The sequence below is a fragment of the Sus scrofa genome, chromosome 9, assembly GCF_054392235.1.
Source record: "Sus scrofa isolate SSC_HxYL_T2T_F1_AM1 chromosome 9, Sscrofa_HxYL_maternal_Yorkshire_Landrace_v2.0, whole genome shotgun sequence".
Classification (NCBI taxonomy): domain Eukaryota; kingdom Metazoa; phylum Chordata; class Mammalia; order Artiodactyla; family Suidae; genus Sus; species Sus scrofa.
In genome coordinates this window covers 107,960,312-107,979,141 of record NC_139391.1, presented here as the reverse complement: position 1 = coordinate 107,979,141, position 18,830 = coordinate 107,960,312, and the positions used below count along the sequence as shown (strand labels likewise).

Below are 18,830 nucleotides of genomic sequence, written 5' to 3'. Positions count from 1 at the left end.
CTTGCTGGGATCTGATCATGAATGAACTATTGGAGCTAGAGAAGGACCCAGTCCCAGGTCCCAGCGTGGAATTCTGACATCTTCATAAACTGACCCTGTCTGCTTTTTTCTTATATTTATCCTCCACGCCAGCCAAACTGATCTGTGCTCCTGCGGCTTTGCCCTTGCCAAGGGTAAGAGCTTGCCCTCTCCTTTTCACTTGAAAGTTTCTCTAAATGCTGAGGACTCCATGAGCTTTTGGTAATAACGTTTATCTCTGTCCTCCTAATGCAGTTATTTTCTGTATTGTTGTTTAGGCCCTTAGCATTTTTACTCTGTTTATCCGAGTATATAAAAAGATAAGCAAGACTAGCTCTGTCAAGTGTCTTATATCTACCCACAGTTCTAACAGACAGTTATTATCATGCTATTGTAACTCTCTCCTACCCATTTCCCCCCACATGCACTGGTATTAATCTCTTCCAATAGACTTGGCATAAAGTCAGTCTCTCTTCTCTGTCATCACTCTGGCCTTTAAATGTCACAAGGGAATATTTTTGCATTTCTTTTCTCTTTGTCCAAGTCTTTTCCTCTATTGGAAGTGATAATTAGCAGTGGAATGGTTAGTATAATGACAATGGCTTGCTCTCACTTTTATCTATTGAGTACTTATTTTGTGCTAGACTCAATTAAAAGTACTTTACATACATTAATTCATTTAACTAATATGTACCTTTATTATCCCATGCATAATTAAGGAAACAGAAGAACAAGAGAAGTAACTTGTCAGAGGTTACATACTAGAAGATTACAGATCCAGGAGTAAAACCCAGTGGGGTCCACTCACTGCAATATCTTGTTATTTGAAAGATGGGTAGTAATGGAAAAGAGTAGAAACAACTGTCCTGGATAAACCCCTGTTTGTTGTTAGTACCCAGACATGTTTCAGAATATTTGAGAAATATTGTGGACTGAGATTAAGGAGGCAGTGCCAAAAGAAAGCGGAGGATTGCACAATTGTTTTGTGACTTTACAAGCCTGAGAAAGCCAAGGAAGTCATGGTCTTCTTTGTCCTTGACCATGGAAGTTTTTACTAAGAAGGCTAGCAATAATAAAGTCCTGCTTACTGTTTTTGAAAGTCAAACATTCATCTTGTGGGAATGTTTACTTATTTTATCTCTGCTTATAAAGGCCAAGCTAATGGATATATATATAGATATATATATATATTTTATTTTTATTTTATTATTTTATTATTTTATTTTTATTTTATTATTTTATAGATATATATACATATATTTTATTTTTTAGGGCCATACCTGAAGCATATGGAAGTTCCCAGGCTAGGGGGTCCAATCAGAGCTGCAGCTGCCAGCCTATGCCACAGCCACAGCAACATGGGATCTTAGCCGTGTCTCTGACCTATACCACAGCTCATGGCAACGCCGGATCCCTGACACACTGAGTGAGGCCAGGGATCAAACCTGAATCCTCATGGATACTAGTTGGGTTTGTAACACCCTGAGCCACAGTGGAAACTCTGATTTTATAATTTTTATTTTCACTGAGCAGAAAAAAAATCTATTGATTCACTAACTATGCTTTCTTATTTGCATGTGGCTATGTATTGTTCTCACATTGATATGAGAAACATGAGGATATTTTATTTCACCTAAGAAACTATAAACAGTGAGATTTCTTATGAAAAAAGTGAATCTTTGAACTATGCTAGTTCCATATGACTATTTATTTATTTATTTATTTATTTATTTATTTATTGTCGTTTTTGTCCTTTTAAGGCCACACCCGCAGCATATGGAGGTTCCCAGGCTAGGGGTTTAATTGGAGCTGCAGCTGCTGGCCTATGCCACAGCCACAGCCACAGCAATGTGGGATCCGAGCTGTGTCTGTGACCTACACCACAGCTCACCGCAATGCCAGATCCTTAACCCACTGAGAAAGGCCAGGGATCAAACCTGCAACCCCATTGTTCATAGTCAGATTTGTTTCCACTGTGCCACAAAGAGAACTCCCATATGATTTTATTAGCATTCCAGAGACATATCTTTTCAACTTGATTTGATTTCTGCAAGAAAACATTTCAGGAAAAGTAGCCTTCTGATCTGTGGGGTTTGGAAATACAAAGAAATAAGCAGTTTCTCATAGTCATTAATCAATCCCAATTTTTTTAATGGTTTACTTCAAAGCTGACCTCCAATAAGGCAGAAAATCTGAGACTTTAGTGTGATAGGAATCATCTGGGGAGCTAATGAAATGTAGGTTCCGAGGCCTCATCAGAAATCAGTTCACTCCCTGGGTCATTCTGATGCAGATGTCCTATGGGGACCAGAATAGGATGCAGGAGAGAATGTGAAGTCGGTAATAGAAAAACTCAGTACTCTGGTGATGGAGGCACAAAAGTGACCACAATCAGCTATTAATCGAGGCTATTCAGAGAGCTGTCTGAAGTCTGGTCTCCAGGTAATAGATGACTTCAACCCTTAGGTGACAGAAGACTTTTCAAATCCAGCTCGCCAACTTTGGTGAGAACCCTGATGTGCTGTGTCACCGTGTCACTGTATTCTCCAGATTTGAGGGAGAAGGAAATGGGTCTGGACATGGCTGAGTTGCTCACTGTGAGCAGCTGGGGTGGGGCTAGATCAGCAGGGAGAGCTGGGGAGGGACAGACACTGAGGCCTTACCATTTTATCATAGTCTTAAGAGCTGGGTTCCTTATCCTGCAGGCTGCACACTAAGAAAGGGACATGGAGCTACTGCAAAGAGGAAAATGTGTTGTATGGGTCCCATCAGGAGAAACTGTCCTCTTTTTATTTGGAGGAACACAATGAGAACTGCTGAGAGTCGAAGATGGGACTCCCAGACCTGGATCTGCTGATACCCGGGGGTGGGAAGAACTCTGCATGATTCAGCTGTGGAAATAGTTTGTTCAGGAGAGAGAAGAGTAGGAAAAAAGCCAGCAAGAGTAGGCCCGATGTGGAAGAAAGGCCAAAGAGAACACACCTCCCCCATCACACACACTCCCTACCAATACACGCATATCTAAAGACTCACTAGTGTATCAAAGAGGCAAAGAGAAATTTCTAAGGATCCCAGGTGGTTTCTGTGGGATGTAAACCCCTTCTTTCTGTCTCAAGTGAATTCAATATATGTCTCACCAATACTCTTATGAGAAATTTCTTCTTTGGGGAGGAACTCAGAATAAAATAAGATGGCAGCAAGCTTTCTGAGGTTCCATATAGGTGCCTTAAACATTATCTTAGATCTAATTCAGTAAGTCATATGTGAACTACGCTAAAAATTTTCAGATATATACTCTGCAGCTGTTGTGAATGATAAAATACAAAAGCATTTTTAAAAGACTATTATGGTTGATTTACAATGTTTTGTCAATTTCTGTTGTGCAGCAAAGTGACCCAGTTATATATATATATATATATATATATATATATATATATATATATATATATATATATATACTTTTTCTCATATTACCGTCTATCACAAATGATTGGATATAATTCCCTGTGCTATACAACAGGACCTCATTGTAAAAGACTTCTAAAATTCACAGTAGATTTTGATTTTGGTATTGGATTTTCTCACTCACTTTCATGGTTGAGTCTGAGGAATTTTTGACTTTAAAAAGGAGTTCCTTAGAGTTCCCATTGTGGCTCAGTGGTAATGAGCCTGACTATTGTCCATGAGGACGCAGGTTAGATCCCTGTCCTTCCCCAGTGGGCTAAGGATCCAGCATTGCTGTGAGCTGCGGTGTAGTTTGCAGATATGGCTTGGATCCTGCATTGCTGTGGCTGTGGTATAGACCGGCAGCTGCAGCTCTGATTTGACCCCTACCCTGGAAACTTCCAGAGGCCATGGCTGCAGCCTTAAAAAAGACAAAAAATTAAAAAATAAATAAATAAAATGGAGTTCTTCATAGCTAAGACATGGAAGCAGCTAAATGTATATCCACAAATGAATGGATGAAGATGTGTGTATGTGTGTGTATACATACATATGTATTATATGTATCTATAGATGCATATATGTATATAATGTGTATGTGTAGATATATTATATATATATAATGGAATAATACTCAGCCATAAAAAGTATGAATATGCCATTTGCAACAACATTGATGGACTTAGAGATTATCATACAAAGTGAAGCCAGAAAGAGAGACAAATACCATATAATATCACTTATATGTGGATTCTAAAATATAATACAAATAAACTTACTTATGAAACAGAAACAGACTACACAGACATAGGAAAGAAACTTATGGTTACCAAAGGGAAAAGGGGGAGTAGGGAGGGATAAATTAGGAGTTTGGGATTAGCAGATACAAACTATGATATATAAAAGAGATCAACAACAAAGTCCTACCATATAAGGAATTATATTCAATATCCTGTATTAAACTGTATGGAAAAGAATATGAGAAAGAATATATAATATTATGTATATTTATGCATATACACACATATTTATACATGCAACTGAAACACTTTGCTGCACACTGGAAACTAACACTGTAAATCAACTATACCTCCATAAAAGAGTTCCTCATTTAAAAAGGGTAGAAACCATTGATTTAAGATAGTCCCAACTATGTCTTTGATTGGACTGCAAAGTACTCCTCACATAACGCAAAACACTCTTTGGTGACTCTGTTGCCATTTACAACGGATTTTTTTAAGAGTAAAAGTAAATTGCATTTTGTTTTGGCTATTTGATAACACTGAATAAATACAGAGGGGTATCTATAAAGTAGGTTTACTTAAAAAACTGTCAGATTGACTTTGTAATTGAGAGAAAGTCTACCTGTTGTTTAGTAAGAACATGCAAATCCAGAAATGCTGATTCCATTTCATTTTTCCCAGGCCCTGTTATGTGGAATACTCGTTACATGTCCTGAGGACCCCCTGAGGTATTTAGAGGAAATGATCACTGCCATTATGGAAAATGGTCTTGAAAGTCTTCTCTGGTAAGTACTGATTTGATTTATGATGCAGGGATATTTTATGTGGAAGGTAAAACACTCACTGCATCGTATCAAAAAGGTCTTAGTAATGAATGTTTTCAACCTTAAGATTGTTAAAGAATCCCTCCATAGTTTTTTTTTGTTGTTTTTTTTTTTTGCTTCACACTCAGCATATGGAAGTTCCCAGGCCAGGGGCTGAACCTGTGCCACAGCTGGATCTTTAAACCACTGTGCCACAAGGGAAATTCCTCCCCACTGATTCTTATAAACAGAGCACATTCTCATCAACAATATGTGCTCAAATGGCAGTTTATTTCAAGTTGAGGATGAGGACAGGAAGGCATGCCCTCTTGGGGAGCACAGCAGAATCTTGAGGGGTGGTAGTCTGAAAAAGCCCTTCAGGTGATTCTGACATCCTCTTCCAAGAGGAAGTGTTCTTCCTTCCCTTTCCTTACCCCTCCACCCATTAATATCACTGGTCTAATTATGGAACTAATTACTATGAAATGAAATGAATTTTTGACTGCATTTTATGATTTTATTAAAGGGATATGTGCATTGATCCATCAACAAAACCAAGAATTCGAAGACTATCTGAAACTTACCTGGAACAACTTTTTGGACTGGATGATCAGCTGGTTAGTATTATTAATCAAACATTCTATACCACACATCTTAAGTTAGGATAGGAACTTTCAGATAGATTTTAGATTTCATGAGCAGTAAGGTCAGATTGTTTTTGAAATTGGGAGCACTCAGAAAAGTGAAGGAACATCACACACTACACACACGTGCACACACACACACTCGCACACCATTAATAATCTCCCACTCATAGTAACCTCCCCAAATTTCCAAGAAGCATTTGGACAGGCATTTTTTCTTTCTCTTTTTGATAAAATCTATTAAATTTCTCGCTTTCCCCTCCTCCTCCTCTCTTGCATCTTTATAATGATAAAAATAGCATTATAGAAAACTTTAAAGGAGGATATTTTCTTTCCTTTCTAAGCTACTTCCTCTTTATTCCATCCCCCTCCATTCTCTCTGCCATCTGCCCAAGAATTATGCTCATAAAGATATGGTCAAACCATTCATGAGACCTAACTTAAAAGCCAGACCAACTTAATGAAAGGAACAACTGGCTCCAACAGCTGGTTTTGATTTTATAAAGAGGGCAAGGAAGTAATTCAGGATATGGAGACTTTAGGAACAAAGACTGTGTTATCTAAGAGAAGCTAAAATAGCAAAAGGCATGAGGGGAGAGAAACAGCAATACAAATTAGATGTCTGTAGGACCATGTGTGATACCTCTAGATCCCAGGCTGGTGTCTCAGTGAGAGCAGGCAGGGCTCCAGAGTTGCTGGTGAAGTTGAGCCCTTGAAAAAAAAAAAAAAGTGTAATCAAAGCCATGGTCAAGGTGGGTGATAAGAGCCAGGAACGATCTGAAGCATCATTTAGAAGGATGAGTGGAGAGTAACACTGGATTCTCATCAGCGGTCTATAACAGAGACAGAAATAGAGGGATGGGGATGTTTCTGCTAAGCCTGGGGTGATTCTGAGGCAACAATACACTGGGAAGAACCCTCATGATTGATCACCATTGATCTGCATCCTGGTCCATGTATCTTAATGGCTTTTTCAACCGTGCAATTTTGATCCACTATAGAGTGGAGATACCTGTGTTCTTGGAGGTATTTGGGGGCAACCTCAGGAGCTGGGGAGGGGACACCCAGGGATGGGGTTCTTGGTTCTTCCCTCCTCACCCCTTACTCTCTAGAATAGTTCTGTGGTAAGTTTAATGTCGCATGAAAAGACCTTGAAGGCCACTGCTATAAGATACTACATTTATTAGTACCAGTGATCTAGAGGGATAAACACTGTTGCTATTTTGCAAATGACCTTATAAAACATGATCAGATTGTGTCCAATGTCTAGCTAGAAGCTTATAGAGAATCTTTAAAAGTTTGCACAGCGTTGTCTGTGGTGCACAGGTTTGATCCTTGGCCCCATGCAGTGGTTGAGGATCTGGTGTTGCTACAGCTGTGGCACAGATCCAGCTGCGGCTCGGATTCCGTTTCTGGCCCAGGAACTTCCATATGCTATGGGTACAGCCAAAAAAGAAAAAAAATTGCATAGAATTCTAAGAGCCATCACAGCAGTTCAAATCTACAGTTTTACTAGAAAAGGAATTCATGACATTAAATGTGCAAAATATTGGAAGCTGATCCATATTTACAAAGGAGTATGACAATTCACAGGCATAGAAAATGTGCCCATAAGTTAGAAAAAAGAGAAACTAGACACGATTTTGCAAAACATAAATGTCTAGGTGCCTAAGATTGCTTAGAGGGCTCGACCTCAGTCAGATAGATTAATTCACTTCTCCTTCACTCTCAGAGAGAAAAGAAATAAGACAGTTTAATCCTCAACGCTTCTAACAGTTTAAATTAAAAAATACTAAGTAGGAGTTCCCATCGTGGCGCAGTGGTTAATGAATCCAACTAGGAACCATGAGGTTGCGGGTTCGATCCCTGGCCTTGCTCAGTGGGTTGGGGATCCGATGTTGCTGTGAGCTGTGGTGTAGGTCACTGACACGGCTCAGATCCCACGTTGCTGTGGCTCTGGTGTAGGCTGGTAGCTACAGCTCCCATTAGACCCCTAGCCTGGGAACCTCCACATGCTGTGGGAGCGGCCCTAGAAAAGGCAAAAAAAAAAAAAAAAAAAAAAAAAAAAATACTAAGTAATTAGCTTTGTCCCCTCCCCCACCATTTTCTGTCCTACACATTTATAACCACCAGGCAGAGAGTTTTAAATGTTTTGATAAAACGCTTAAGGTCACAAACAATTGTAATTTTCCATATGGATTATTAAGATTGCTTTGCATGGTTCCAGTGTACAGTCATTTTTATGGCCTCTTATTATGCAGTCCTGCACAGCAAAGAGAACCTGTATATAGCCCTATTTATAAATATATATATTGTTTCTATTTGTGCAAACAGAGAAGATTGAATACAGGAAACTATAAGCCAAATGGTTAACAACAACAACAAAAATAATAGAGGAGTTCCCATTGTGACTCAGCAGGCTAAGGACCCGATGTCTCTGTGAGGAGGTGGATTTGATCCCTGGCCTTGCTCAGTGGATTAAGGATCAGTCATTGCTGAAGTTGCAGCATCCCCGCAGATGCAGGTGGGGACTGGGATAGGGTTTTGCCACGACTGTGGTGTAGACCACAGCTGCAGCTCTGATTCTACCCTACCCTGGGAACTTCCATGTGCTTCGGGTGCAGCCATAAAGAAAAGAAAAAAGAAAGAAACTGCTCTCATAACAGTAGATAGAAAGACAATTTAACTGTGTGTCCCAAGATGAAAGAATCAACCATTGTAAGGCAGAAGCTAACTTCACAAACTTGATTCTCATTTCTTAGGAAATGATATCCTTAGATGGCCTCACTAATTATGAGAAGAAAAGGCATCTATAACATTAAAACATCCTTTTATTGTAGAAAATTGTAAACATAACTCAGAAGTAGAGAGTATATAATGATCCCCCTTCATTCAGCTTAAACAATCATCAACAAATTGCCAATCTTGTTTATTATTCTCCCCTCCCCCCTTTTGGTGGCGTATTAGAAAGTAAATCTCAGGAACTGTATTACTTTACCAGTAAACACCTCAGTGTGCATCTTTAACAAGAAATGGCATTTTCAGAGAACATAGCACAGTGCCATTGTCTATGAAACGTCATGAAAGGAGCAACAATTCCTGAAGATAATCTAGTGCTGATTACATTTATATATATATGTGTATATGTGTGTGCGTGTGTGTGTGTGTGTGTGTGTGTGTGTATATATATATATATATATAGTATCCATATTTACTTCATATTCAAGTTTTCCAAATTGCCTAAAAAATTACTTTTTACATATGTTAAGGGGGAACCCATACAGGGCCCACACATTACACTCGTTTGTTATGTACTCTTGTTTTTTGTCTTCTTTTTTCCCATGGCAATTATTTATTAGGGGAAAAAAAAAAGCCAGATCATCTGTCATGTAAAATGTCCCATATGCTCATTTACTCTGGAATCCTTTCATTTGTTCTGTTTCTTATACTTCCTGCAAGTTACATCTACAAGCTTGATTTTCTGGTTCTTTTTTCCCCTTTTTTCCTCTGGTGACAAGAATACTGCAGAGGGGCGGAGTGTTGGGTTCCTCCTAGTGCATCACATCAGGGGGCACCCATGGTCTCCTTGACTCGCTTTTAATGAAGCTTGATTCTTACAGACATTAAAGTAATTGCTTATTAGTTTCATCCTACAATACTCACATAATAATTTTGAAATTACAATATCATAAAACCACTAACCATACAACTACGGAGAGCATTTGAGAAAATTATGTAATTCTTTTTGCCTTTAAGATATATATATCCTACCAAGTATTTTCATTAAATAATAATTTTTATTACCTAAAATAATTCTTTTCTGTTTTGGCTGTGCCCTCAGCATGCACAAGTTCCCGGGCCTGGGATTGAACTTGAGCCACAGCAGTGACAATGCCAAGTCCTTAACCACTAGGCCACCAGGGAACTCCTAAAGTAATTTTTTGTATTGATGTCCATTTTTTTATATAATTATTTTTTTCAATTATTTATAACATTACAGGACAGAAAAATCAAAACAATGAAATGAGGAGTATTCAGAGAAGTATTGCTTTCTTTCCTGTCTCTTTGTCCACTCTATTTCATCCCTTTCTTTAGGAAACAAATTTTAGCAGTTTTTGGTTTATGGCTCCATTGCTACTTTTGAAAAAATGAGGAAATACACTGTATCCTCCCCACTTTGACTTCTTTTTCTTCTGTTTTTTTTTTTTGTTTGTTTTGTTTGGTTTTTTTTTGTTTGTTTTTTTTAGGGTTGCAGCATATGGAGGTTCCCAGGTTAGGAGTTGAATCAAAGCTGTAGCTTCTGGCCTATACCACAGCCACAGCAACGCCAGATCCTTAACCCACTGAGTGAGGCCAGGGATGGAATCTGAGTCCTCATGGATGCTATTCGAATTCGTTTCCGCTGAGCCATGATGGGAACTCTTCGCAGACACTACATCGGGTTCTTAACCCACAGAGCCACAAAGGCAACTCCCCCTTTGACTTACAGTAAAGTAGCAGACTACACATAGCCTTCTGCTTCTTGCTTTTCTTACTCAATATGTCCTGGAGATCATTCCCTTACACAACTTTTAAAATGATGCCAGCAGAGAGAGCACTGTGTAACAAAACCCTAAAATCTAAATGAAAGATGTGAATTTAAAAAGTCTTACTGGTGTAAAAAAAAAAAAAGTTTAATGATGAAAAAAGAAACTTAACTTTAAGAACCTAAGGTGTGGGGTTTTAATAATTTTGGAGAAGCAGACAGATCTTAGGCCCTAAACAAGATAATCACAGTCTATATCCTTGCTGGTTTGCAAAAGTATTCCTTTTCTTTTGAGATTGGTGAAACATTAATTGAGACAATTTAATATATCTTTTTTTTCTTTTTTATGGCCACACCTGTGGCATGTGGAATTTCTCAGGCGAGGGGTCAAATCAGAGTTGCAGCTGCTGGCCTACACCACAGCCACACAACACTGGATTCTAGCCACAGCTGTGACCTATGCTGCAGCTTGCACCAATGCCAGATCCTTAACCCACTGAGTGAGGCCAGGGATCAAACCTGAATCCTCACAGAGACTACACTGGGCTCTTAACCTGCTCAGCCACAACAGCAACCCCTAAAAATAATTTATTGGGAGTTCCCATCGTGGCTCAGTGGTTAACGAATCTGACTAGGAACCATGAGGTTGCGGGTTCAATCCCTGCCCTTGCTCAGAGGGTTAAGGATCCGGTATTGCTGTGAGCTGTGGTGTAGGTCGCAGATGTGGCTCGGATCTGGCGTTGCTGTGGCTCTGGTGTAGGCCGGTGGCTACAGCTCCGATTAGACCCCTAGCCTGGGAACCTCCACATGCTGCGGGAGTGGCCCTAGAAAAGGCAAAAAAGAAAAAAAAAATTCTTGACTCAAGGATTAACTGAGGAAAAAAAATAAAAGTAACTGCTCACCAGAAGAAAAAATTATAATATGCTAAACTCCAGAAATTATAATGATGTTAATGACTAATATTATACTGGGTATGTCAAATATTATAGAACTAAAACCTTTTTCTAAAGACATTATTTAAAAGCATCCATTTTCTCACACATAATAAAGTGAGTATCTTACAAAGTTAAAAATTTAATGGGACCAATTACTACTAACATTGAAGAGCCAAAAATTCAGTATCTATTAGTAAGTTAGCATTGATGATTTATAATGACATTTCATTTTATCTTTTCATTTATTAGAAAATTTTCCCATGTTTCCTCAGACTACGATACAAAGAGAACTATGCTAGTAGCATCCCAAATTTCACTGCTCTGAGTCCCTATCTTCATAACACAAGAGGTTGGTTTCTCCTTAAAATCCCAACCAATTAATTGCAATTGGTTTGGCATCGTAAGGATTTGACTTAAGTGCTCCTTTCTCTGGATTTCTTGCTCAACTCAAAACATACCCGTTGGTCAGACAGTTTGAAAAAGAGAACTTTTATAAAGACCTCTAATAAGTCAAATTGGCACTTCAAGACTAAGACCACATTTATTTACATGTAAAAAAATAGCATCACTGGGTGGCAAGAATTTAAACGTTCCATTCATTTTCCCACCAGTTTTGAAATGAAGTGCTCCATGATAAAATATTAATTGGAGAGACTGCATTATTTCAGAACTTGGCATAATGTCAAACTTGAGTAATATTTTTATAGCACATGATTTCAGATTTTCACAATTTAAAGTAATATGAAATTTTATGGCACTGGGCTATGTGTGCTGTGTGGAAGTGGGGGAATGCCTTTCCTGTTTTCTGTTGTACCAATAGCACTGTGCACCTCGTAGGAACAGTTCTTTTGGATTTTGCCTGCAGTCTCTTCTTCCACAGGTTCAGACCCACAATCTATGGGGCTGTGCTTCTCCCCCGACACCCCCAAGACTCTTCCTTTACCTGTCTGGATTCCTTTGCCTCATAAAGATAGAATTTAGTAAAAAATGACTTTAATAATTGATATTCTCCCCTCACGACAAACATAGCTTGCATGTAATCCCCGTCAAAAGCAAGAATTTCCAAATGCCATTGAACGTGAGGCAGAATATTGGGAGGCCATGGGACTTTGTTGTAGGCCTGAAGTAAATCACATGATTAGCATGTTTATGCCATATCTGTGGACAAAGCATTCATAGCGATGTGTAAAAGAAAAATGTTTGACTTAGAAAAGTAAAGTTCAGAATTCTAAGCTATTGGTATATATTGGAACCAAATTTATCTCTATGCTCAGCAGATGTGAACATAGGTTTGCTATATATAGTAAACCAGGCGTAGGAGAAAAACATACACTACTAGCACTTAACTGTAGCCATGTGTATGTACTAATAGGGTAACATAATATCTCTACTCTTTAAAGATGTACAGAAGGCATAGGCAACTTCAGCAATCCCAGGATAGTTGTTTATGTTAAGGTGTGTTATTGTGCATAGTTTCGAATGATAAGTTTGCATCTCCTTCAACATATTCCATTGTCTTTTAATTTATGTGGTTTTCCTATATCTGCTTGGCAAGTGAGGCCATCCTGTATTTTTTTTTTTTAAGACTTTTTATTTATTTATTTATTTATTTATTTATTTATTTATTTATTTATTGTCTTTTCTAGGGCCGCTCCCGCGGCATATGGAGGTTCCCAGGCTAGGGGTCTAATTGGAGCTGTAGCTGCCGGCCTACACCAGAGTCACAGCAATGCAGGATCCGAGCTGCATCTGCAGCCTACACCACAGCTCACGGCAACGCCGGATCCTTAACCCACTGAGCCAGGCTAGGGATCGTACCCACCACCTCATGGTTCCTAGTCAGATTTGTTAACCACTGCGTCACGACGGGAACTCCCTGTATTTTTTTTTTAACAGAGAATCTCATTTTCTACTCTTAAGAAGGCAAAATCATTCAGTTAAATAGTGACCAGCCAACCCACAACTCTACGCCCCTAACAATATAGTTGACAAAAAAAAAATAATAATAATGCCACAGTACTTACCTTAAAATGCTTTAAAGGGAGTGCAATATAATGGGGAGAATTTCTCCTGTGATTTTAACTTAATAAAACATAATGGGCATATACAATAAAATTTCCACACTTATAAATGGTATGTGGTTCTTCTCGTCTGTTCCTATCTCCTTGCTGCCTAATTTTGCTCCCTAGCTGCAGTCAGTGTTCTCTTTCTCTTGTGTATCTTCCAGAGGTAGCCTGTGCATTCCATTTCTTTCTAATGTTTGTCATTTCATTTCTTTCTATATTTTAGGTGACTCCAGAATTAATGATAAAAGCGTGTACTTTTTATGCCGGACGTTTACTGAAGACCCACTTTTAGTAAGAACTCGATTTCTTCCTCTTGGTGTACTTATTCTTGACATTCTCCACATGAAGGACAACTCACTCTTGGCCAGGGTGCTGATTTTACCTATTTAATCTCATTTCCACCATTCTCTATTATGTATTTCTTTTCTGTTTCATCAGCTTTTACTTAGTTAAAAGGTGTTCTTTATTTCTTTGAGGTATCACTTTCTCTCTCTCTTTTTTTTTTTTCAATAGAATTTCAAAATCGAAAGTGTAGGTCCACAATCTCCTGATCTGAAGCCCTTAAACCAGGCATATTTAGGAATCTAGAGCCCTCCTACCCCTTTTTAGGGCTGCACTTGCAGCATATGGAGGTTCCAGGCCAGGGCTCAAATAGGACCTGCAGCTGAGACCCATGCCACAGCCACAGCAACACTGGTTCTCTCATCCACTAAGTGAGGCCAGGGATTGAACCCACATCCTCACAAGAGACAACACTGGATCTTCAGCCTACTGAGCCACACTGGGAATTTCTCCTTTTTTTTTTTCTTTAAATTTTAGAAGGGTAATGTCTGTACATACTGTGTACAGTATATAACATCTTCAGCTGTGTCTGGGATGCACGTTGGAATCAAGCATATCTGAACATCCTAGTATTTCTACAGTGAAACATATAGGTGTATTTTTACTAAGTGAAATGAAGAAAGACTATCAACAGCCACGTGCCAGATTCAGAAAGGTTTGGATGCAAGATTTGTTTAGGTCATGTCTCATTGTTGCCTCTAAATAGGTATGGGTCACAGGGGCCGGTGGCGGCGGCAGCTGGTGGCGTTGGGGACACCTCCGGCAGATGGTGGAGGTGCAGTGCCAGGAGGCCGCACCTGCCAGGGTCCTTGGGGGCCCGCAGAGAGCTGGGGCCAGGGCGTTAAAAAATTTAAAAATAAATAAATTTGAAGAAAATAGGTTATGAAAAAAATTGGATTTCAAAATTTTCTGGGCTTTAGAAATGTAGACGAGGAAGTATAAGCTTCAAGGAAATGCAAGGACTGGCTATAAATAAAAATTAAAATAATTTCACAAATTATTTCATGTCATGGTTTTTGAAGAGGTAAAAGAGGCCCAGTGTATTATTTCTCCCTCTCAATTTATTTACTAATGTGTTGCTGTAATATCAAAATATTGCTTCTGCATTTTCTTCCTATAGCACATGGAGAGAGAGAACAATACCTCCTATAAATGAAGATGATCCTCTGGCTGAAAAAATGGAAAAAGCAGCAGAGTATTACAATTTCAGACTTCAAAGATATGTATTTCGTCACTGGCACTCTTATGTGAAAGCTCAAAAAGAACAACTAAAAAGTAAATCCTTGCATAGTAGCAATAGGTTTTTGTTTTCATGTAGCCAAAGTTTCAACAGACTTAACAATTAAACATAGTTTCTACCAGAGAATTTATTATTTTTCATGGCTAGAGACTTATCATGAAATGTGAAGTCACTAATTTAAAATATTTAATGAGATTTGTCTCAAAGGTTTTAGTATACTAGAAAACAGGCATATTTAAAATAAAATTCTAGGAGTTCCCACTGTGGCTTAGCAGGTTAAGGACATAACATTGTCTCTGAGGATGTGGGTTTGATCCCTGGCCTCGCTGAGGGTTAAGGATCCAGCGTTGCTGTGAGCTGAGTTCATAGATTTGGCTGGAATCTGGTTTTGCTGTGGTTGTGGCATAGGCCTCAGCTATAGCTCTGATTTGACTCCTGGCCTGGGAACTTCCACATGTTGCAGGCGTGGCCCTAAAAAAAATTAAAAATAAAAATAAAATAAAATTCTATATGTATTTGTGTGATGTATAAATAAATACACTATTAACTTTTTTACATAATAGAGTTGGTGTGTATATACATATATATGTATATATCGAAAGTGATTATATTTTATAAAGAGCTTTCCATTCCTATTTTTTTTTTTTTAATGGCTACACCATGGCGTATGGAAGTTCCTGGTCTAGGGATTGAATCAGAGCCACAGCTGCAACCTGCTGAAGCTGTCTCAGTGATGGATCCTTTAACCCACTGCACCAGGCCCAGGGGTCAAACCCGTGTCTCTGCAGCGAACTGAGCTAATGCAGTTGGATTTTTAACTTACTGTGCCACAGGAGGAATTCAAAGAGCTCTTCATTCTTTATAGATATTTCACTTAATGAATACCTGAGAAAACTTATAGAAAAATAATTTTCTTTTTCTTGAACCCTTGATAGTTGTAACGAGTAGATAGTGTATGCGTTCTTAGGAGCAGGGATACAGAACTCCAGCCTTTTGCTTAGATTTTATCCAGCTCACTAGATATCAGTTTGTAGCTACCATGAATCACAGAATCATTTCCTTTTGATGGGCTCTGTTGGACCCTCTGAAAGGTTTTAACATAAGGGTTGTAGGCCTCTATTTCTGAGAGGAAACAATTAACTGTAGCTAAGAATGCTGTCCCCAGGCCTGCCTTAATCATCCTCCTTCCTGGCCTGGCCCCTGTGTTTGAGCTTTGGACCCCAACTTAAAAAATATATACATGGGGCAATGTATTTAATCATAGGTTACTTTAAATCAGAATACTACCTTATGATTATATATCTGTGAGTATTTGAAACTTGTGGTTTTATAAAGAACAGATTTGTTATTAAAAGATATATATCTTGACATTCTATTACATCTATTACATCTTATTTTATAAACTATTAGATGACACATTGGTTCATATTATAAACATGATAGAGTGTTAAACACTGTTTTTTGGAAACAGCTTTAACTATATACCTTAATCTAATACATTTTCTTCAGATAAATTACTACGGATACAACAAATGTTCCAGTGCTGCAAGCTGATAATTATCCTAAATAAATGGAGGGATAAAGCAAGATATAAGAATAAAAAGAGAGAAAATGAGCTGGTATGGAATATTGGAAACTTAATTTTTTTAAAAACTGAATTTTGCTGTTACATTGCTGTTGCCTCATATAATGATGTTATGTATGGAGAAATACTAAAACCCTGAATATTACATGCTTTTCAGGAGGTCCTTGTTCTTTTGGCTTAATAATTAAATTTTACCACAGCTACCCAAAATATTTCCTAACAAATCATGTTGGATGGAATTAGAGACTCTCATACTGAGTGAAGTAAGTCAGAAAGAGAAAGACAAATACCATATGATACCACCTATATCTGGAATCTAATAGAAGGCACAAATGAACCTTTCCACAGAAAAGAAAATCATGGACTTGGAGAATAGACTTGTAGTTGCCAAGGGGGAGGGGGAGGGAGTGGGGTGGGTGGGAGCTTGGAGTTAATAGATGCAAACTATTGCCTTTGAAATGGATTAGCAATGAGATCCTGCTGTGTAGCACTGGGAGCTATGTCTAGTCACTTATGACGAACCATGATAATGTGGGAAAAAAGAATGTATACACGTATGTGTAACTGGGTCACCATGTTGTACAGTAGAAAAAAATTGTATTGGAGAAATAACAATAAAAAAATTCTGTTGTTTCATTTAAGCTATGGACATCAAGGAAAAAAATCTTTTTAACATTTCATTTAAATTTATTGATAAAGACACTAAGAATCCATTTAGATGGATATAGACGTCTAAAGTGGAAGAGACACTTAGAATGGGTAAGAAATGAGGTCATGCTGTATAGCACAGTGAACTATATCCAATCACTTGTGATAGGACATGATGGAAGATAATATGAAAAAATATGTCACTTTGCTATATAGCAGAAACTGACAGAATACTGAAAATCAACTATACTTTAATAAAAAATTAAAAAATAAAGTGGAAGGGAAACTTTGATATGATTATAATAGAGAAATAAATGATAAAGAGAATAAATGTATATTTTCTAGATAAGATTAAATTGCTATTTATTCTCTTTCAACATTCAGTGTAATAAATTATAATCTTTTTTTTCTTTTTTTTTACGGCCACACCTGCAGCATATGGAAGTTCCCAGCCTAGGGGTCGAATTGGAGCTGCAGCTACTAGCCTTCTCTACAGCCACGCTACATCTGCAAACTATATTGCATCTTGCAGCAACACTGGATCCTTAACACACTGAACAAGGCCAGGGATCAAACCTTCATTCTAATGGATACTAGTCGGGTTCTTTACCTGCTGAGCCACAACAGGAATTACTAATAAATTATAATCTTAATACTAAATTATTTTTTTAACTAACAAGTCACTAAATTTAAAGCATCATTCTTAACTGGGACACCCACTAGGAATGAAAACAGTCAAAATAGAGGATCTAAGCTAACTCCTGCAAATTTAAAAATATCTCTGGCTCAGAGTTTCCTGGTGGTGCAGTGGGTTAAGGATCTAGTGTTGTCACTGCTGTGGCTCAGGTTGCTGCCGTGGTGCAGGTTTGATCCCTGGCCCAAGAAGTTCTGCATGCAATGGGCATGGCAAACAAACAAAAAAACCTTCTAGTTTGCTTAAGCTATTAGTAAAGTTTGTTATCCTTTAATGTTTTAGAATATTCACAGTAACTACTAGAATCAGAAATAGAAATGTGGCTGGAATTTTTTGAAGTTATATTATCTAGTAGGTACTGTTTTGTTAATACTCTTTGAAATGCAAAGTTGGGATAAATAGGAAAGAGAAAAATAGGAAGAAATTAAGCCCCCCTCTTTTGTGGTTGCCCTGTGGAGGGGAGGATCAATGCCTCTCACACCAGATTGGCTCAGATGTTGACATTGATGATACTGTATATGTACCAAGAGAGCAGGCAAAAATTTATGACTCATATAAAGCTTGAAACAGTGCTAGAGTCTGTGGAGGAGACTGAGATGCATAAAGCTCTCTAGAGCTTTGAGCATCAATTCTTCTTGCTCGCTAGAAATTGATCATCCACTGGTACTGAACTGGTGTTCTTACAGGATGCCCTCTAGCATGTGCCTTTTGTGGACCACATTTTCAATGTTACCAGTTAAACAGTTATATTTTGGGTATCACTGTTTTAGTCTGGTCATTCTGTGTTTTCCACCACTTCTTGTACTAAGCTAATGTTTTTGACCTGGTGCCCAAGCCTGGTCATGGATTGTCTAATGGTGAAAAGGGAACTGTACAACCAGGCTGCCCCTTTCACATCCCTTTAAACTGAATGTTCCCAAGATCAGGCAGTACTGTTCTCTTAACCATCCCCATACACTGAGCATACCGTTTTGTAGTAGTTGATATGTATGATATATAGTACTATCCTTAATATAGATATATATGAAATAGTTAATTGAGTATTAGAGAAAATGTTTTCTTTTATCTGTGTGACCTCTTGGCCTAATGATAAGACTATAATCACTTGAGCAGAGTGAGAATGGCAGGTGTCTGCTGGGAGGA

At 38.2% G+C, this 18,830-nt stretch overlaps 1 protein-coding gene across 1 annotated transcript in view; it reads left to right on the top strand.

The window, feature by feature from the left end:
• Positions 1-18,830, top strand: part of FBXL13 (F-box and leucine rich repeat protein 13) — a 204,748-nt gene that overhangs the window by 13,431 nt on the left and 172,487 nt on the right. The window contains exons 2-6 of the mRNA XM_013979811.3: positions 4,887-4,990; positions 5,535-5,625; positions 13,402-13,469; positions 14,641-14,795; positions 16,270-16,379. Coding sequence (XP_013835265.2) covers positions 4,887-4,990; positions 5,535-5,625; positions 13,402-13,469; positions 14,641-14,795; positions 16,270-16,379 — 528 coding nt within the window. The remainder of the gene's footprint in view (positions 1-4,886; positions 4,991-5,534; positions 5,626-13,401; positions 13,470-14,640; positions 14,796-16,269; positions 16,380-18,830) is intronic.